The sequence below is a fragment of the Ambystoma mexicanum genome, unplaced genomic scaffold (assembly GCF_040938575.1).
Source record: "Ambystoma mexicanum isolate Mex_15411 unplaced genomic scaffold, UKY_AmexF1_1 Mex_scaf73, whole genome shotgun sequence".
Lineage (NCBI taxonomy): Eukaryota > Metazoa > Chordata > Amphibia > Caudata > Ambystomatidae > Ambystoma > Ambystoma mexicanum.
The window spans coordinates 790,816-812,686 of record NW_027182492.1 but is presented as its reverse complement, the minus strand read 5'-3'; the positions used below and the strand labels follow the sequence as shown (position 1 = coordinate 812,686).

The 21,871-nt window shown below is 44.8% G+C and overlaps 1 protein-coding gene across 2 annotated transcripts in view; it reads left to right on the top strand.

Annotated features, from left to right (window-relative positions):
- The window catches only part of LOC138562835 (olfactomedin-4-like), a 503,030-nt gene that overhangs the window by 411,131 nt on the left and 70,028 nt on the right, over positions 1–21,871 (top strand). For both annotated transcript variants that reach the window (XM_069642808.1, XM_069642807.1), the window contains 2 exons: positions 1,204–1,356; positions 1,903–2,109. In XM_069642808.1, the coding sequence (XP_069498909.1) occupies positions 1,228–1,356; positions 1,903–2,109 (336 nt within the window). In that variant the 5' untranslated portion in view covers positions 1,204–1,227. The remainder of the gene's footprint in view (positions 1–1,203; positions 1,357–1,902; positions 2,110–21,871) is intronic.

Here is a 21,871-nt window from a genome sequence, read left to right as displayed (position 1 = left end):
AAGCACAGCTGACTTTGACCTGCAAATAGAATGCACAAGCACAGCTAAGTTTGACTTTCAAATAGAATGCACAAGCCCAGCTAAGTTTGAACAGTACAACTGGATTTGGATGCTAGTGGTGGGTGCAGTATCGCAATGCCTTTGAGAGCATTTACATGACAGAACAAGCAGAGAAGGAAAGTGAGGGCAAAGAGGGTGGTGGAGGTCAGAAAGGAGGAAACTAACCCATAGTACAAGAGGTGTAAATGTCAAGGAAGTCCAGGTTTCATTGCAGAGTGAGGTGGCAGCATCATGAGAGTTGGTGTTGTGGAGCTGATATGACCCCAAGTAGCGTTTTGGAAGCGGACAGGGAGCAGACAGGGGCCTTGGAGGTTGGCCTTTGAGCAGGGGGCTGACTGAAGCCTGCCAGTCCCCGATTGGCGAGTTTCAAGGCCCAGCTGGCCTATAGGGAGTGCAGGAGGCACAATCCAGGGTACTGCAAGTGGCCTCAACCTCCAGGAAAAGCAGACCGCCATTTTGGAATGCCACATGGATGGCACGCAATGTAGCAACACAACCCTTTAATTCTGCTAAAAAGATGCTGTGAGGTGCTGCAGCTGAAAAAGCTAATAAAACTAAAGTTGCACTGCATGGGGAAAAATTGCAGTGATGGAAAAAGCCATTTTCTATTGATTTTCGTTTTTCTTCCAAAATGAACATGCATTAAGTGACATGTTAAATTTATGTATAAGCAAGTGGAAGGATATATCCATGTTTTAGCTTTCCTTCTGATGTGTTAAATAGGATGTTGCTGTGAAAAAAAAATCTTCCATAGAGGAAGCATCTTGTCGAAAGCAAACTGACTTGGCCATTGTATTCTGTTGTTTCCCTGTCTGCTTTTGAAGTCAACATGTTTGGAGTGCAGTCAATATTAGTAGTCATTAACTGCATTCTGAACATTCTGACTGGTTGAGAGGAGGTCAATGATAATCTCCTTGTGCTAATATACATTACAGCAGAGGGCTTTTTTGCAGTATATACCATTTTTATTATTATTTTAAGGAAAAGCAGAAATAAAGAAACACAGACAGGAAAGGGAAAAAAGTGAGAGGTTACAATAAAATAAGCACTGAAAGTAAAACTGAAGGCAGGAGGTTTTATTACCATTGTCATGGTTTAGTAATTTCGATGTTGCTGTAACTCCTCACTTCCCCCTTTTTCTAGAATGTACAGCACGTCAATGGATCCATGAATGAGAATGGGCAGTGCCTCTGCACTGTGATATTACCAGATACCACCTTCCCTGCGGACCGAATGGAGTCCCTAGTGGACATTTCTTACAGCCTGAACATCAGTGTTCAGCAGGAAATCACCAAGGTGAGAAATGCTACTCTTTAGATTGTTTGACTTATGAAAGAACTCGGAATACATTAACTCCCCTTATAATACATGGCAGCCTGCACTCTCTGTATAAAGTCCTTTAAATAATGTTCTTATTCACACCTGGGGAAGGGCGCTCAGCCAATCAGGAGGCCAGAAACACTGGCGAGAACACACAGTGTACTGCCCGCGTTTCTCCAGCCACCTAAGGCCCTAACCCGGGTGCCACCATCTTGATTGTGGGGAGGCGACATTGAATGCACTTCCCCACCCCCATATTATAATGGGATTATAGATCCTGCGGATAGGGCTGTAACAGGTGTTATAATCCCTTACCGTTGTTGGTAGCTTCAGCTTCACATCAGGCCCATAGCTTGGGCATGAGCCCATAACACCTGTTATAGCACACATCCTCTGAGATGTAAAGCCTCATAACCTGCTCCATTTCAGCTAGCTATAAAAGTAGGACTTAAGTGCAGATTTTCAATATGGGGTGTCTTATGCCTGAACTGCTAGCCATCTAAGAAATATATCCATCTTCAGATCCACAGCTATCAGCAGACCTTAAACATCTACCTGCAGAAGATCACAAATCTCACCATCCGGGTGGAAGCGATGGAAGGAGCATCCTACACGGAGCTGGACTTTGAGCTGCTGAAACTGGAGATCAAGGAGATGGAGTCCCTCATCCTGGAACTGAAGTTATCCATGGATGGGACCAATGTCATTGTGGAGACACTCTACGAGGAGGTATGTTCATGGCCCCCATCTCCTCTTAGAATCTGTCATGGACAAACAGTGCAAGGTTTTGGGATAATATGCTGAGTTTTAAATGTAGCCACATCTGGTGATTTTAATATGTCACAGACTTATTGGGCAAATCAAAACAATGTTTGTTTCTACAAAAGACACAGTAGAGTCATAACAGTATTTTGTCACATTTTTCAAAATGTTTCTTTGTAGTCAGAAAAACCTTGCTGCCCTCTAACTTTTATTTTTGGGAAGCAGTCACTGGACAGATAAGATTGGAAGTAAATGTTATAGTTTAATTCACTTTACCAGAGTTTGCACACCACCAAAAATGGTATTCCCACAACAAAACATGAAGCACCAACTTTCTTTGGTACGCTTAGCATGATGCAAAATAAGTTATTAGAAGAATTTTTTTATTTATTTATTTATTTATTTATTTTCGATTTATTTTGTTCAGAAAAGAAAATCTGAAAAACTTATCGAACAGTTTGACGCTTCCTCTTTATCTTTGTTTCCTTCTGTCGTTCTTTCTTTGTCTCTATTTCTCGCCTTGGATATAAGGACCCTGGCTATGTGGCCCTGTTCAACGTGTACGTGCACAAAGTTGTTAGGTATTGTTTGTTGGTTGTTTATTTGTTTATCCTTGGGACCGAAGTCTCCCTATCATCTGTGCCCGAATCTTCTACTACACTTGGAGTAACTGTTGCAGGGCTTTCTCTTAGCTGCTTAAAAGTTGCCTCAATTAAGTTCGCCATGGCCATCGACCACCTTGTAGATTCTCCCGAAATCAGTCTATTCCATATCTCTATTTCTTCAAATATCCATGGATTTTCTGCCAAAGGAAGTAGGTACGTATTTCTGTTCTGTTTGTTATTTTCACAGGTGAGTAACAGGTGCTTTAAGGTTTCTTTTGTATCTGGTTTGTTACATAATCAACAGTTTGCCTCCTCTGATTTCGATCTAATCGAAAGTATTTCTTTGGTAGGTAGCAGGTTTAATCTTGCTTTTATGAGCAGGTTTCGTTTCCTTTTATCTGGAAATGTTTTGCAGTATTTGATTGGCGATTTTACTTTATTGAAAGTTGGGGGGAGGTGGGTGAGAAGTTTGTTTTTTGTTGCGAGATCTAGCGTTCTGATCCAGTCCATCATGACTACTTTTTTCTTTATTCTGTCAGGGTTTTCTTTCAGTTCTTTCACTGAGCACGCAATTTCTAGTAATTTTGCTCTTGTTTTTTCCTTCCATACTTCCAAGGCTGCACATTTGGCTAAATCCATCTCCTCTTTGATCATGGCGATGGCTGGGGAGCGCTCCTCCAGGATAATTTTCCTGAAAAAGTTCATTGCTGCTTCATCCACCATGGATTCGAGTGGTACAAGGCCCAGCTCCCTTCTTATCGCTGCCATTGAGGTAGAATTTGGGACTCCCAAAACTGATTTCCATATTAGGCCTTCCAGTTTTGTCCAGATGTTTGTTGGCATTGAGAGTGATACTTCCATTCCATAAGTCAGGGCGGGGATCACTTTTCCTTTATAGAAGTTAATTGCAGGTGTCAGGGAGAATTTCCCAAACTTCTTATTGACCAGTCGGGTCTGTGATGCTAGCCGCTTTGCTTTATCCCATAGAGTCCGCTGCATTGTTTGAGCTGTTTTGGTGCTGTCCAGGTCGACTCCCAAGTATTTGATCGATTTCACTGTTTCTAGCTTTTCTTTTTCCAAGTAGAGTATTCGTTGTTTGTTTTTCGAACTCTGTGTTTTTTCGAGAACCAACACTTTTGTTTTGTTCTTATTAATGATCAGGCGGTTTTGGTTGATGTACTTCGCCAGGTTGTCTAGTTTCCGCTGGAGACCTATTTTTGTTTGGTCTATCAAGATAATGTCGTCGGTGTGTAGTAATCTTGGTACCGTGGTGTTGCCAATTTTTGGTGGGAAACACCTGATTTCTTTTTCGGCGTGTTGGAAATCGCTCAGAAATGAAATGAAGAGGGTTGGAGCTTGGGGGCAACCCTGTTTAACCCCGCGTGTTATCTTGATTTCTTCTGACAGAATTCCTTCCTGACTGAGTTTGATTCTGACGGTGTTATCTGTGTGCAACGCTTTTATAGGTTCCAGGACTGAGGGTGGACAATTCCAGCTCTGGAGTTTTGCCCACAGAAGGTTTCTATCTATTTTGTTGAAAGACTTAGATAGGTCGATAAAAGCTAAGTAGATCTTTGGGGCCCCTTCTTTTATCTTGGCCGTTAGGATGTTGATAATCATGATGTTTATTCCAGTGGATCCGTTTTTTTGAAAGCCCACTTGTAGATTGTCTTTGAAATTGGCGTTTTTTTCCCAGACCCTGAAGCTGTCTAGCAGGAGAGATGCATATATTTTGCTGATGACATCTAAAAGGGCGATTGGTCTATAGTTTGCCGGGTCTTCGCGGGCGCCCTTTTTGTAGATCGGGACTATAACCGCTTTGAGCCACGATTCTGGGATTTTCTTAGTATGTTCACACTCTTCAAAAATTTCGCTTATTACCTCTGACCATTGTGTGGGAAATTGTTTTAGCATTACATTGCTGAGCCCGTCCGGTCCCGGGGCTCTGGAGGCCTTTAGCTTCATGATCTTTGCTTTTATATCTTCCTGACTTGTTACATTTATCCAGTTTATGCAGATGTTTTCTGGTATGAGCGATGTTGGATTTTCAGCCTCTTCGAATTCTGATGAGATATGGGTTATCCATTTCTCCTCCGATACTGCATTACAAAGAGGTGCAGATTTCGCAATGGTCGATTTGTTAAGAAGGGACCAAAATGCTCTTGAGTTTTTTAACTCCCAAATTTTCATCATCGCCTCTGCATCTATCTGGTATTGAAGTGCCTTATGTTGTTTTAGCCAGTTTGCATATTTATTCATCTCTTTATGCCAAAGGTGCCAGTCTGTCTCGGCATTTGATTTTTTGGCTCTTCTCCTTAGAGTACGGCTCAGTTTTCTTTGGTTCACCAGTTCAATGTTGAAAGCGTGTTGGTGGTTGAAGACCTGATTGGATTTTCCCCTTTGTTTTCTGTAGAGTACTAGGAAAGGTGTATAGTCCGGTCTTTCTTTTATATCTTCCTTTTTGTTTGACTTAAGTTTGTTTCCCCATGCAAGCCTAAATTTCTTTATGTCCTTTTCTGTGAGCTTTAGTCTGATGCTCTGGTTATTGGCTTCTATTTCTAGAGGGTATCTTAGTTTTGTTGTTTTCGTACCTTTCCACGAGCAGGTGACCAAGTTGTGATCACTGTTGTTAGTTTTTTCAACTCTGAAACTCATCATCGAGTCAATCATGCCTGCTGACATGCATATATGGTCTATTGAAGCTTTTGACTCTCCACTTTCCCAAGTCGGAATATTGATTTGGTTTGGGAATAGCGTTGCGATGTTTTGGATGTCTCTTCCAGAAATCAGTTCGTTCCACGCTTTCCCTCGGTTTTGAGAGTGGTCTGAACGTTTCGGGGTTGTGCTGTTTGACTCGCTGCAATTCGCGTTTAGGTCACCGGATATGATGATATTGATGTCCTTGAATGCTTCATATAACTGATCTATCGTGCTCCCCATATTTAGACAAAAGGTTTCGGTTGACATCCGCTGGGGATTCCAATAGCAATTAATAATGGCGAGGTTTTTTTTGCACTTTCCTCTTCGTTTGTTGTTTTGGGCGGGCCAAGTGGTCAGCGATACCAGCATCTCGTATGCTTCCTTCCATTTCTTTGGCTCATCCATGCCCCGGCCTGTTTTGACCGCTGTCAAAAGGCCCGCTGAGGGTCTTCCCAGAAGGCCTTTGACCGCCGGAGAAATCTGAACCGTGTAACCATCGAGTGTTGGTTTGACTGAAAGCCAGGTTTCTTGTAGGCATAATATGTCATAACGACCCAGGTTTACGTTGCTTGTCTGAGTAAGATGGTTATGTCCTCGGGTGTTCCATGACCCCAGGCTGTAAATCTCATTTACGGGCCGACCCTCTTTTCCTACTGGGCTCTGGCTGTTTTGGAGGACTGGCCCTTGTCGTTGCTATTTGGTATTGTTTGCGTTTATCGTTGAGCGTAACCAGTTCCATGGACCTTGTAGTTTGCGCACTGGCGGCGTTGCTTCTCTCTGTTTCCTTACTTCTGGGTGTTCTGCCGCGTCTTTATTCCCTTGTGGGCGTAGGTCCTGATGATTCTGGCTATTTTCTTTTATATGATTTTTCTTGTTTGGATTTTGTTTTTGTCTGTTAAATAGTGTCTGCTGATTTCCTTCATTTTTCGTTTTCTGGTTATTTAGATCTGTTAGCAGAAAGCCCATCTCTTTCAGTTCTTGATAGGCTTTTAATCCTATTTTTCCCTGCTATCTGCTTCAATGTGTATGTATGCTTTAGGTCTGTCTTGCCTGTGGTAGGGTTCGACTAATTTGATGTCTTCCGTCGTCAGATGTCTCAACTCCTTTGCACTGTTCATTATCTGAAGTATCTTTGGACGGTTTAACGGTGCTCTCTCCTTCGCTGCGTTGCATCGTTCCAGCTTGAATAGGCCATACCATTTGGTTTTTGCCAGGACTTCGTCGGCTTGATTTACCGATTTCTTTTTTGTTATGTCTTTCTCTGCTTTTCCCTCTCTGGCCCCTTGGCCAGGTGCTTGGTATCGCTCCTTCACCATTTTGTAAGGCTTATTCCCGTCAGTGTCTTCTGTGTGGTTCTGTGGGTCAGGAGTCTGTATTTTCGTTGATGTATTTTCCAAACTTGTTTTCTCTCCTTGTCTTGGGTCATTGCCTTCAGTTTCTTCTTTTTTTTCCACGGTTGCCACTTCTATTAGTTTAAAAACCATTTTCTCCATTTCTTCAAAGGCTGTACCGTCAAGTTTTTCCACTGCTTCGCTTTTGACATGTAAATATGCTTTAGCTAACTTTTTTCTGTGATAGGGTTCCACCCGCTTTATGTCCTCTGTTACCATGTTCCTCAGAGATTTCGTTTTCTTCATCAAGTACATTACCGTCGAACGGTTTAGGATCAGATGATTTTTTCCCTCTTCTTTTTGCTCCAGTTTGAAAAGGCGTGTTTTGTTCTTATTATGTTGAATCTGAGAGGTCGCCTTACTTCTCCATTTCGTCCTTGGTTTTTCTTGGGAACTCCCTGGGACTGGTCTTGGCTCTCTAGGCAATGTCGCTTCTAACTGTTCTTTCGTTTTTGCTCCATTTGATTTAACTTGTTCAGTCACTTGTGTTATTTTGTAACGGCTTGCTCTATTTGGTGATGATTTTCCCGTGTTTAGGGGGGAATTGTCCTCTTCTGAGCTAATTGAGATGTTCGCATGTTGAGACATGTTCATTAGGACGTTATCTAGCAGGAGGTCTTCTATTGTTCGTGGTGAGCTTATGGTAATCTGGTCCGGTTTCTGTATTTCTTTCTGCTGTACTGTTTGTTCTATGCTAGTGTGCCTAAGATGAACGACTTCCTCTCTGACTCTGCCTGACACCATGCTCGAGCCAGGGCAAGTGCTTACTTGTAGTTGTTTTGTCCCCTGGATTATAAGCGCTGACGGCCTTTTTTCTTCCCTTTTTTCTCCCGCCGGCTGTGATCTTGTTGCATCTTCTCCCGACCTCCTCTGGTCGACTAAGCGTCCTTCTAGGTTGATGATCTTTTTTTCCAGCTCTTCGATTTTCTTAGTCCTAAAATGTTTTGCACCTTTTTCCTGGTCTTCGATTGCCGTTATGTAACTCTCCACGTGTGTGATCTTTGCGATTGTATTCACCAGAACCGCTGTGTTGTCTCTGATGTCTTCTTTCATTGCCTCGTAAAGCTTGAAGAAAAGAGCTAGAACCACTGACATTGCTGACATGATTGCGATCATATCAGGTTTGTCATTTGTGGTAGCTTTTTGCAAACCTACTGCGATGTCGGTGAGGCGGCGGTTTTTTTGGCGTAAAGGGAGTGTTCTCCGTCCTTTTTTGTAGGATCTCATGGTCATGGTTTCCCCGATCAATGGATCTGTTTTGGTCTTGTTCGACTCTGTTTTGTTTCTTTGTCGGCTTTTGTTTTTCACCTGCCCGGCTCTGTTGTAAGGACTCTGTTTCCCTAGTTGTTTCTGAGGAGTTTATTGGAGATGTTGTTGGTAGATGCGGTGAGGTCCATGCATGTCGTTGTTCTATTGGGCCTGTTTGCCCGTTTGTTGATTGCTCGGTTGTAGGGCTCTTCGGTGTCGTGGTCCTGTTTCCTGCTTGCGCTGACCCCGTTAGTTTGTCTTGCCCCGGCGTATTTTGAGTTAGTAGGCTTGGCGGTTTATCATTGTTCGTGGTTTCGCCCTCGCTTCCACTTAGAGTCGAGGGTACACTAGTTTGTAGGTGGTTGTATGTCCAAATTGATTCTGTGTGTTTCTGTTCGGAGCTCATTGTTTGTTCAAGAGTTAGTTCCAACATTTCGGCGTCAGAGACTTCTAATTCAGCAGTTAACTTTCTTTTGTATTGTTTAGTGAAGAAAGACTGCAGTGGACGTGAGAAGAGCGGATTTGGTAAGTTTTCCTTTATTTTTCTACTTCTTTTAATGATCTTTACGATTTCGTGCTCATTTGGGGGGAGTTTCTTTTCCTCCCCCACGGTCTCTGGACCCTTTTTGGCTTCTTTCCTTGTTGGTATGGTTCTTTTTCTCGGCTGTTTTTTGTTTAGTTTTCTGCGCTTTGTTTGTGTGGTTTTTCGAGCTGCTACTTGGAGTTTTTCCCCAGAGTTTCTTGCCGGAACTGGTTCGTTTTTCTCCTGATCCTCTGTGGCAATTTCTTCCGCCTTGCTTTGCGAGACTGCGCAGTTGTTTGTTGGTTTTGATGTCTGCGTTTTTGCCGTTTTCGAGGGGGTCGTCTTTGTGTTGAGCGCTTGGTTTTCCAGTGTTATAGGTATCCTGGGGTCGCCTATGTCCAGGCCATGACATTGTGCTATTATTAAATGTCCCCTTCTGGACTGGTCTGTGCCCGTTGGTCTCGGCGCTGAGTCGTTTCTTTTTTCGTTTAGCTTCTCCGTGATCCTTAAATCTTTGGGACTCTGCGGACTTGGCTTTTTACTGGGTTTTACTCCGCTTTCTTGTATGATGATTATCCCGGGCGTTACCTCTTGAGAGTCCTGTTCGACACCGGCTTCTGTGATGGTTTTAGCCGGCACCGGACTTTCCCGGTCCATGGCTGGGAGGTCGCCCGCCCCACCTGCGACGCTCAGGCTAGCCTCGAGCGTGGGCCGCCCTCGACCGCTCCCCCGCTCGGGGCACTCACCTCTAGGGCGGTACACCGATCTCTGCTGGCTACGGGCGGGCAGCCTCGAATCTCTGCAAATATGTCGTCGGCGTCGGACTCGGCGGGCCTCGCCTCTCTGGCTCCGTATCCCCTAGGCGTCTGAGGCAGGGTCCGGGAGCTGGTAGGTGCTTGCTCCCTCTCACCGGGTAAATTTGCAGGGTCCGGGGGGAGAGTGTTGCCCATCTGGGCTGCACTGGTTTCGACAAGGTTTACTTTGTTTGGACCTGTCTCGCCCCCTTGCTTGCGGGGTGGGATTACCCCCAGCTTCAGACTGCTTTGCTGCGTTTTGTCATTCACAACCAAGTTCGTCTCCTGCACTTTCTCCTCCGTACGTAGGTGTTCAGGCTCGACGAGCAGCTCCTCCTCGATGGTTATTCTAGTTACTTTGTTACCTCTTACGGTGTTCGTGGGAGGCATGTTCGAAGCTCTGCCTGATTTCTTCCCCGGCCGGACCTCAGGTTCCATGTTGGTCCTGCTCCGGGTCTGCAGCAGACTGCTGCAGACTGCTCCACTAACTCGGCTCCCGAACTCCGCTCCCCGCTCCGCAGGTTTGTTCGGGTTAATAAAGATCTGCTTCCACAAAAGGACGTCGAAAGGCAGTGACTGCTGCAGACTGCTCCACTAACTCGGCTCCCGAACTCTGCTCCCCGAAGAATGGTGTTCACACAGAGTATTCAAACAGCAGCAAGGATACTTCAACTATATGTCACTCAAATATTATAGGAAGAAAAAGAAACAATAATATCGAGAAGAAATTAAAATGGCCCAATTTCTACATTAAGGATTTAAGAAGGTCTTATTATAAAAGTTCATTCTGAGGGCCTGTTTAAGTCTATGGTATTGGACAAGTGTTTAAAATATTGAAGCATGGATGAAGATCCTTAGTGGGTCAAGGCATTGCATTCAGCTGAGTCATAACGTGATCTCACAGGTGTGTGTAGAGGTTGAAGATGCTGTGAAAAGATACCGGCACACCGATAGGGTACTTTAGATGTGGACATAAAATGGGTGTTATGCAGGAAAACACGATGAGGAAAAGAAAATGTTTATTCCACATCTTGGCAATTTTAGAACCAATTCACTGCATGGAAAGGGAAACAGGGCACGGATCTAGTCAGTTGTCCTGCTCCGTGCAGGCAATCCGCCTGAGTCTCTGCCCACATCACAATTTGGATGCAGGCAGGGAGACATGTATAACTGCTGACCCTGGCCGGGCTTTTGTATTTATAAAGAGCAGGCAGAACCCATTGGGATCTGCAGAAATGGCAGCTGCCATGTTTTTTCATAGCCTCCACCATTACTGATCACTGCTGTTTCCATGTACAAAACTGCTCCATGAGGATATTTTTGATTATTCCAAGTATGTTATGACCGAGAGTCGAGATTCTGTTAATGAAGCATAGTGGTGAGCATTGAGCATCTCACTTTTTTCTTCATGCCAAAAAGCAGTAAGAACATGAAAAATATAAAACTAGGACTCTCACAGACCCCTTCTGGTCAGTGACTCAATTCATCCACTAATCCGAAATCAAGAATTTCAGACCACTTAAATAAGCTCCACCTTCTTCTACACATCCTCATTTCGACTGCCAGCAGCTGAGAAGCCCTCCTCCATCTTTAGTAGGATTATCAAAATAGGCAAAGTATACACTATCCATCATGCCCATGCTGAAAATCCAGCAAAAACCATCAATGTATCAAAACAATTGTCTGAGGAAGTTTGCGGCTTATGAAAAAAATAAAAGAGAAGTTGAGAAGGGAGGCAATACCTCTGCCTCAGTTATTCAGTGAAAGAATCTCGACTCCCTGTCATAAAATATCCTACTAAGAAGAATCAAAATTCGATGTCATTGCACAGTAGCTTCGTATTATGCACTTTCACATCATAGAAATCACTGAAATCATAGCATGTAAAAGTGGTTCACAGTAAAACGTGTGAAAGACCTGATCATTTGACCATTGAACTGCCTTGAGGATGTCTTGAAGCCGGGCCTCTGGCCAAAAGGCTTTGGTTGCCATGTACCCCTCAGAAGAGTGAGAGCCAAAGAGGAAATGTTTGAACCCCATTCTGAACCACCTTGCGAAAGTGCGAAAAGCAACTGTGAGATGCATTTAAGGAGGGTAATCTAAAGCTGGTCCACCAACCTCTTCATGGTGGCTGTTTGGTATTTGTGCTCCCCGTGGCATTCTACCACACATAACTGGCCAATCACTGAAAGCAGAAAAAAGAATGCAAGAATATCCTGACTTTGTGCATCAAGAAATCCTTAATGTCCAAATGTTGCTAAAGACCTACCTGGCCATTCCAATGCCATGATATCTGTCACTGTGAAAGGAGACTAGACGCATCGCCAGATTAGCTGAGAGCTCCTGAAGTGGACAATAGGAGTTATCTGGCTATTGCCTAAGTAATGATAACACCATATTAACAGCCCAAAGATCTGAATAGTCTGTATTCGAAGGTTTGGAGAGGCACAGCCCCTTAAAACCTCTGCAAGCAAAATGATGAAACGCCTCAGGCCGGGCTAGCCACCATACAATACAGAGAGGAAATGGTTGATTGATACAAATTGACTGAACTACTTGAATATATATGATGATGAAAATGGTGATACCAGAAAATGTACTACCTACACCACATTTTTTGTAAAGGGATCTACAGACCTCCGAGAGCACCTACGTACCCGGAACATCCATGAGCACACACATGACTTAATGGTCTTTGGTGCCCCGGTTTGCCTAGTGAGGCCTGAAGCCTTCCCTGAAAATCATCTTCTTGGCCATTTATTCTTGAAATTCTCCAGGCTAAAATGGGACGATAACTTTCCTGTACGAGTGGATGTGGATTGGCCCTGCTGTTCAGAAGAAGGTTCCTGACAGACGGCAGATGGAAACATAGGGCATTTTACAATACCACAGGGAACAATGCCTGAGACTTCCACCCGTATCTCCTGCCCTCTCCACCCCCTACACACAGCAAAGGCCCGAGTGCCTGCTGATCTGGTTTCAACAAGAGAACTACAAGCGGATGAGCTCCCTCCATTATCCTGCCTGCGGTAAGTATGGGGTCTATGCTGCAAGAGTATGCTGGACAGGATTCTGAGTTACAATGACCTCCTGGGAAACACAGCCTGCACTGACCCAATGATTTCAAAGGACAGTTTCTGTATATAACAGTTATGAGTGAAACATGTTCACCAAACATTTATAAATCAGCTATGCGTGTTGAACGCATAGAGGCTCAATTTGAGATGGGCGTAACGCAAGTGATAGAGGTAAAATCTTTTACGTCTCTCATTTGCGGTGTGACCCATTTTCATTCATTTGCATGGTGGAGAGGGGGGGGGGCTAACCGGAGTTTGCGTTTCCACCACTCCCTTCCTCTCCATCATACAAATACTCCAGCATTTGCGCCAGCATGCATTTTCATGCCGGCGCAAATGCTAGCAATCCCTATGGAGTCTGCCTGCTCCTCAATAGGGATCTATTGTAAACGTGGATCCATTGTAAATGTTTTATGCCATGAGCACATGGTAGGCAGCGTTTACTCTATTTGCAGGGCAGAGTGCAAACGGGTAGGGCAAAAGGCGGCATATACAATCGTATGCTGCCTTTTGCCCCCCGCCCCTTTTGCACTCCGCCATGCAAATGACGAAAATGAGTCCCTATAGGGATTGGTCACCTTATTATGTCCTTTTGGGCTTAAATTGGTGAATCAATGTCTGTATGTCTACAGTCGTTATCATTATGCTTCTTATGTCACTATGCTCCTTATGCCTTTGAATCCCGTATCAATAATGTACTTATTGCAGAACGCTCTCGCGCTCACTCAGTCCGTCTTTAGATGCTGTCCTCTTTTATATGGCACCGACTCTTATTGAATAGTTTGTGTACTTTCGTGTGGCGCTCCCTGTAAGGAAGGACATTGTGTGATGGAAGTTCTTTGTGCAAACTGGCCAAAGGGACATAATAAGTTGAAATATCCATGTTAAGCCTTTGAAGTGGACGATGTCATATAGAGAAACAGTGACCATACGTTTGGAAGTTACTCTGTACTAGGATAGTATAGAACAGCATACCGCAGCACGAGCCTCATCTTCTGTGCTTGCAAAACATTAGCTTAGAAATTATACAAGCGTGGAAGGAAAGTGTGGAAGGAACTTTTTGGTTGATATCACTTGGTGACCTCTGCGGCCTGTTCAGTTGCAAGGTTAAACTGTCGCATTGGTGTGTCAGAGAACAGAGACTTTGAGTTCCTCTACTCCGTTTGTTGGACTCGAAAAAAGTGCTTTGAGCACACCCTATTACTGTGCCAGAAAGAATAAAGCTGGATCCATAAAAGTTTGGTGATAGGTGAGTTTAATTTGGTGGCCCTTTAAAATGACACGTGTTTCGGCAAGGTGCCTTTCTCTAATCGGGGCATATCTTGGTGCGACAAAACATAAGTGAAAATAATAGGTGCACATTCAATTTAGCATGACATATATACAGCGTTATCATTAAAGGAATGTACAAAAAAATAACAAAATTAAAAAATTAGCCAGCCAATAAAAGAAAACAGAAATCAATATATCAACCATATACATTACAATTTTCGCATATAAAGTAAAAAGAAAAAAGACAGAGAAAAAGGGTGGAGGATGCAGGAAGGATAATTAGGTAGAGAAAATAGAATTGCACATGAAATAAGAGTTAGTAAATTGCAATACTTGACACCAATATTGAGCAGGTTGCACAGTGAGGTAAAAGTATTATTTCTAACCCATTGATGTTTCTCTTGACCATTAGAAAAGTTTTAGTGTAGACAATTACTGGGATAAATCCCAACTGAAAGAGTGGAAGGGAAGGGGAGTGGGTAGAGTAAGGAGACAAAAAACAGGAGTTTTCAGTCATTGGATATTCTTAGTAACCCGATTCTGCTAGTATCTAGAGTTACGGCGTAATATATCTGGCCTTATTTTTGTCATAAGGCTGTTATAATGGTGACCGCGAGCCGGATTGGCCCTGTGTCACCTGAAGGTGCTAAGTAAGTGAGGGTGCGGGCGCTGCCCGTAACCATCTATTTGTAAAAAGTAAAGGTCAGTGTCCTTGCTGTGGAAGGTGCACAAATAGTATGCATGCTCAATTAGTGTCATGGACCGCCGTCTGCGTCCCTTCTGGACTTTGTGGTCCCTGACACATAGGGGATTGAACTCAGTAATCCTTCCAACATGGCCGCTTGATGCGGAACGCTGCTTGCCAGTCTCTGCGTTACACGCTCTACGTTCTACAAAACAGACACGCCCCTGCGGCTCTTCGCGTCTCAACGCTACTGCTCACCATAGCTGGGCGTGTGCCACCGGAGTTCGCTTGGGGCTATTTTTCTGATCTCTCTATTCCCGGTACCTTGATTCTTCCTCCTTTTCTTTCATCCCTCAAACTTACCGAACTTCCTAGATTTTTGCCCGCGCTCGAGCCACGGTTTCCGTGCCTCCACGCGCGGACATTGATCCTTCCTGGTTCCGTCCTGGACAGTCTGAACGAAGCACGCTGGAATCCGAAGACCCGCGCACGGGCTTATATAAATTCCGGACCATGCAGAGGAAGTCACAAAAGAAGGTCGCAAGCAAACAGGAAAGACAGGTGAGAAGGGGAGAGACTTGTGACAGATTGAGATGCCTACAAATCGATACGGATACAGGGATGGAAGCCGCGGTTCAAGACCTCATGCGAGGCATGCAGGAACTCACCACAGAAGTTCAAAACCTTAAGTCTGAGAACGCTGCCTTAAAGCAGCTGGTATTGTCTCGTGATTCTGCTACCAAGGAAAGAGTGTTATTGGGAGGAGTGGTGGACAAATATGATGGCTCTCCAAAGACCCTTCGTGCCTTCCTTGATTCATGCTTGGTGCATTTCACCTTCAAGCCCTACTACTTTTCCACCCCCAGAGCAAAGGTGGTGTTTATGATATCACACCTCACTGGTAACGCACTAACCTGGGCAACTCCCCAAGTCAATTTGGGTGACGCCCTCCTGGATGATTACAATGGATTTGTGGAAGCCCTAAAGGCCATGTTTGATCATCCTGAGCAGGTTTACAGCACTCAGGAACGTCTACTTGATTTTCAACAAGGATCCCAGGATATTCTCACCTATGTCACCCGGTTCAAACAACTTGTGAAGGAAGCTGATTGGTCCCAAGAGGCTAGCTTCACTCTCTTTCGCAGAGGCCTGAATGAAGAAATAAAGGACGAGCTAGCTAGGGTAGCTCGCCCTAATTCCTTCCAGGCCCTCTTGGACCTTTCCTTGCAAATTGATTTTCGAATCCAGGAAAGAAAGGCGGAGAAAAAGAAGTCAAAATCATCATTCCAAAAGGCTGTCATAGACCACCCTTTCTAGCCCAGAACCCACAGTTTCTCTGACCTCAGATCCAGAACCCATGCAACTGGGGGCATTCTGTGGACCCATTACCCCACAAGAAAGGATGCGCCGTATCCACACTGGTCTCTGCATGTACTGCGCCTCCGATAAACATCTTGTCAGAGAGTGCCCTATTGCTCCTCCACATCGTTCGGGAAACACCAGCTCCCGATCCTAGATGGGGCACAGTTTCGGGAGAATGATGTCTGCTCCACATCAATTCCATCCTTGAACTCTCCTGGACCAAATAAGCTCGTGATTCTTCAGGCCTTTCTATCGCCTTCCAAGAAATAAACTTATCCCATTCTGGCATTAGTGGATTGCGGAGCCTTGGGTATATTCATAGATCATGATTGGGTCACTACTCACAACATTCCACATGAAACACAAGAGACGATGCAACCAGTAGAGGCAATTGATGGAAGACCCCTATCTTCAGGACCCATAACCCTTCAAACCAAAGAGATCCTACTCTCTATAAATCACCATCAAGAGAGGGTCAAATTTGACATCATAAGATCTGCCCACTATCCAATGGTTCTAGGCCTGCCCTGGCTACAGTAGCATAACCCCTACATCAATTGGGCAGCAGGCTCCTTGTTTCTTGGTTCTGAACACTGTATGTCCCACTGCTTATTCCTGGACTCCTTACCAAAGTCCTCTGAAAACTCGCAAGAAATCCAGCAAAGTCCAGTCACTGTCTCTAACATCATCCGAATTCCCAGGGCCTATCAGGCTTACACAGAGGTATTTTCGACTGCCATAGTTCAAGCTCTTCCTCCTCACAGACCTGAGGTTGTGCCATCGATGCTGAACCTTCAGCAGTGATCCCTTTTGGGAGAATGTTTATTTTATCAGAACCTGAAAAGAGGGCCCTCTGGGAATACCTGGATACTAACTTGGAAAATGGCACTATACAACCATCCAAGTCCCCGGCGGGCGCTTCGTTATTTTTTGTTCCCAGGAAAGATACCAAGTAGCTTAGACCATGTCTAGACTACCGTGGCCATAACCAGTGTACTCTCAAGGACCGCTACCCATTGCCTCTCATCTCGGATATCCTGGAAGCAGTAAGAGGTGCAGTAGTATTCACAAAATTAGATCCCAGGGGTGCCTACCATCTAATTCGTATAAAGGAAGGTGACGAATGGAAAACAGCCTTTAGAATACCCTTTGGCCATTTTGAATACCTGGTTATCAGACCATCCACCTTATGGCGATTTTGCGATTTGCAAAAAAATCGCAAAATTTGCCATTTCCCGCAATTGCCGCTATAAATCATTAAATGAGCGCGAAAAAGACATGTTAGCTTAGTGTGTCTTTTTTCGCACTCATTTAATGATTTAGAGCGAACACAGCTGACTGCTGATTGCAGCAGCTTGAGGGTTAACACCTCCGGCTCTGCGTTGCAGGCCCAGGATTGGGGGAGGGTCACGCAGGCCTGGGAGCTGCACAGCATTTGGCTGTGACCCCAGGCACCTCCAAGGCTCTTTGAGTGCCCGCCCTGCCGAGCTGACAGAGTTGGTGAAGCGTAGCCAGGTAAGCACTGGCCTGTCCGCTCATCTGCCCCCAAGCACCCAAAGAGGCCACTGGACTGTTTTCATTACTGGCGCTCGACAGGAAAGTAAATTACTTTCCTGTCGAGTGCCGGAAAAGAAAGCATAAACTTAATGCTTTCTGCCGCTCGTCTACAATTGGTATCATGCAGCCCAGCCTCAGGGCTGGGCTGCATGATACAAACGCTAGTAGCTGTATTTGTTTCAAATTGCTTTACAATTATTGTAAAGCAGTTTGAAACAAATACAGCTACGAGAGTCTTCAATTGGTATCATGCAGCCCAGCCTTCATTCAAGGCTGGGCTGCATGATACAAACGCTCGTAGCTGTATTCGTTTCAAATTGCTTTACAATTATTGTAAAGCAGTTTGAAACGAATACAGCTACGAGAGTCTTCAATTGGTATCATGGGCTGCATGATACCAATTGTAAAGCAATTTGAAAACGAATACAGCTATGAGCGTTTGTATCATGCAGCCCAGCCTTGAATCAAGGCTGGGCTGCATGATTTCAATTGAAGACTCTCGTAGCTGTATTCGTTTCAAATTGCTTTACAATAATTGTAAAGCAATTTGAAACGAATACAGCTACGAGTGTTTGTATCATGCAGCCCAGCCTTCCATCAAGGCTGGGCTGTATGACACCAATTACGCACAAAATTGGGTTTTTAAATTTATGAAAGGCAAATGCCATTCGTCCTGTGCAATTTTGGTGGTTATGCAAAGCCAATTTAATGATATATGCTTATTTCACCTTGATATGCTAGTTTCTGATGACATCACATGCCATTGCATTTGTTGATGAGTCCCCCCACTTTAATTTGTAGGACTTGACCCCTGGTAGTGTTGTGATGTCATTTCTGTTCGTGGGTGTGTTAAGTCACCATGTGTGGGTGGCATAACCAAGGAATGATGACCACCCAAGAGAGTTCATTGTTTGGCTAGGTATTATGGGCTTGCAGTTACTGCCACTGCATTGCCCCTGTGTCTTGGGCCTCACAGATTCCTTCCATGGAGAAGTGTAGAGTTGTTCCCCCTCTCTCCTGGGGTCATAGGACAAGCGAAAAGCAAACCTATGGGCTTCAACCAGGGTTACACTTTTGAATTCAAGCCTATCTGTTTATTTGCTTTCCACTTGTCTGCTGGAAGTAGAGGCGCAGCACCATTTCCATGGAGCTGATCAGGCAATATCCCCCTTCCCCCACCACAATCCAAAATGTTAGGCTGTGGTGACTCGACCTGGCTGTCCTACAGAGCATGGCCAGACAGAACACAACATTTTGTTCCTCACTAACAAAAGCCTTGCAATTACTTGGTTTTAGGCTAAAAAAGATGTTAAATGATATATTTTTCAACATTAGAAAATCCCGCAAAAAACGCAGTTGTGTGCCGCAATTTTTTTCTTTTTTGTGCCGCAAAATTTTCCATTTTATGCCGCAATTTTCTGGAGGGTCTGGGTTATGCCCTTCAGACTTGCTAATGCCCCAGCAGTCTTCCAACGTTTTATGGACCGGGTGTTTTTTGACATGCTGTTCCTCTTCGTCATTGTATATCTGGAGACTTACTGATATACTCCAAGGACCATCTGAAACATGAAGAACATGTAAAGGCAGTTTTACAACATCTACGTGAACATAAGCTACTGGCCAAACCCAAGAAGTGTCTTTTCCATGTATCAACTGTTCACTATTTCTGATTCGTTCTTAGCCCAAAGGGCTTGGAATGGACTCCTAAAAGGTAGATTCCTTTCTATCCTGGCCCGTTCCAACTACTGTAAAACAAATTCAATCCTTCCTGGGGCTTGCTAACTTCTATCGGAAATGTATACCAACCTTTTCAGAGATTGTACATCCTATTGTTACATTACTAAAGAAGGATACCCCCTTTCAGTGGACCTCAGCCCAAGATACGGCCTTTCAACGGTTGAAGTCGGAGTTGACACAAGCTCCCATCCTAGCTCAACCCGACATTGATTACCCTTTTCTTGTGGAAACTGATGCCTCCAACTACGTCATCGGGGCAGTCCTAAAACAGGAACTTGATGATAAGTTAGAACACCCCATCACCTATCTTTCTCGCACCTTGACTCCCAGTGTAACTTATTATTCCGTCCTGGAAAAGGAACTGCTAGCCATCCGCCAAGCCTTCACTGATTGGCGTCATCTTCTCCTGGGAGCCAAACACCCGGAACAGGTCCGCACAGACCATCGGAATCTTCAAGTCCTGCAATCCCTAGAATGTAGAAACAGTCGTCAATCCCGTTGGGCCTTCTTTTTTGCTCAATATCAGTTTCAAATCCATCATGTCCCTGGAACACACAACATAATAGCCGATGCCTTGTCCAGCCGTCCTGATTACGAAACCATTGAAGATCAGACTTTTCCGAAGATGTTTCCCCGCACAATATTTGTTGCCCAAGCAATCACCCTCCTGGAGGATATTCGAATTCAAACTCAGTCCTCTGAAACTTGGAAGGAGTTTAAGAGAAGCAATCGATGGAAACTCAAGACAAAGGACGGATATCTGTTCAAGGACAATCGCTTGGTCATCCCCACTCCGGGACTGCGGCAAAATATCACAAGCCTATGGGCCTCATTACGCGGTAGGCGGTAAGGGTTTACCGGTACCGGTATTTTACTGGTACCGGTAAATCCTTACTGCCTTACTACGAGGTCCCTTTGCGGGTTGGGGAATTTAACGCCTGCTTTTTGCAGGCGTTAAAAACCAACCCGCAAAGGGACCCAGGGAGCTAATTACGGCACCGCAATTTGCGGTGCCGTAATTAGCGCCTTCCCCATTCCCATTATGCCCTATAGGGCAAAAATGGGAATGGGGAAGGGCAATGGTGGAAGGGGGAATTACTGCCCCGCCAACCTTGGAATGGGGCGGTAATTCCCCTTTCCACCAAGGCGGTGCCTGTATTTTACCGGCATGAACCATGGCGATAATAGCGCCATGGTTCTCCGCCTACCGTGTAATGAGGCCCAGTGTCATGATACTCTTCATTCAGGACACCGTGGCATCACCAACACCCTCTGTTTAATACAAAGACAATTTTGGTGGCCGAGGATGAAAGAGGATGTCGGATCCATATCCAGGCATGTGCAGTCTGCAATCAGAACAAACATGATAACAAGAAACCGGCAGGTCTACTGCTTCAACCAGCAATACCACCAAGACCCTGGGAATTCATCGCCACAGATTTTATCGTGGAACTACCATCATTCAGGGGATACACAACTATCATGGTTACCATTGATTTGTTCACTCATATGGCTTATTTTACACCTTTATACAAACTACCATCCTCATCTGAACCCGCCAGAATCTTCCTGGAAAACATATTCCGACTTCATGGGCTACCCTCCAAGATCATTTCTGACCGAGGACCCCAATACATATCCCAGTTCTGGAAACAATTATGTCGTATACTGGGAATCCAACATGCCTTGTCCTCAGGTTATCACCCACAGACCAATGGAGCCACTGAATGTGTAAACCAAACTCTGGAACAGTATCTTCGTTGCTTCGCCACCAAGGTCCAGGATGATTGGTCACTCTTAATCCCTGTGGCTGAATTCGCTTACAACAATTCGGATCATTCAGCTATCAACACCAGTCCTTTCTTCTGTAGTCAAGGATTTCATCCTTCAGTTCTACCTTCCATTCTCCCACACCCTACCCCGGTTCCTACGGTTGATTCCTGGATTGAAACCCTTATTAATGTACACAAAGAAGCAAAGGAACACTTAGAAAAGGCCCGAAAAAATGTTAAACATCATGCCGACTCCAAAAGAAGACCTGTGCCCTCTTACTCAGTAGGCGATAAAGTCTGGTTATCCTCGAAACTCCTTCCTCGACATCTGCGACCAAATAAACTGGCTCCCAGGTATTACGGGCCCTTTTCTATAAAAGAAATCATCAATCCAGTGGCATTTCTACTTCGGCTACCAGAATCTTGGAAGAGGATCCATCCTGTCTTCCACACCTCTCTGTTGAAACCATATGTTCAGCCCTCTCGAATTGCTCCAAGATCAACCCCAGTGATTATCAATGACCAACTCGAATATGAGGTTTCCAGAATCTGTGACTCTAGATACTGACGTGGTCAACTACAATATTTGGTTGAATGGAAAGGATACCCTCCCAGTGAGCGCACATGGGAACCCGTGTCAAATATGAATGCTCCCAAGCTGATTTGAAGATACCATCTTATACATCCGGACAAACCCAGAGGAGCTGGACTTCAGAGGAGGCATACTGTCATGAACCGCCACATGCGGCCCTTCTGGACTTTGTGGTCCCTGACACATAGGGGATTGAACTCAGTAATCCCTCCAACATGGCCGCTTGATGCGGAACGCTGCTTGCCAGTCTCTGCGTTACACGCTCTACGTTCTACACAACAGACACGCCCCCGCGGCTCTGCGCATTTCAACACTACTGCTCGCTGTAGCTGGACGTGTGCCCCCGGAGTTCGCTTGGGGCTATTTTCCTGATCTCTCTATTCCCGATTCCTTGATTCTTCCTCCTTTCCTTTC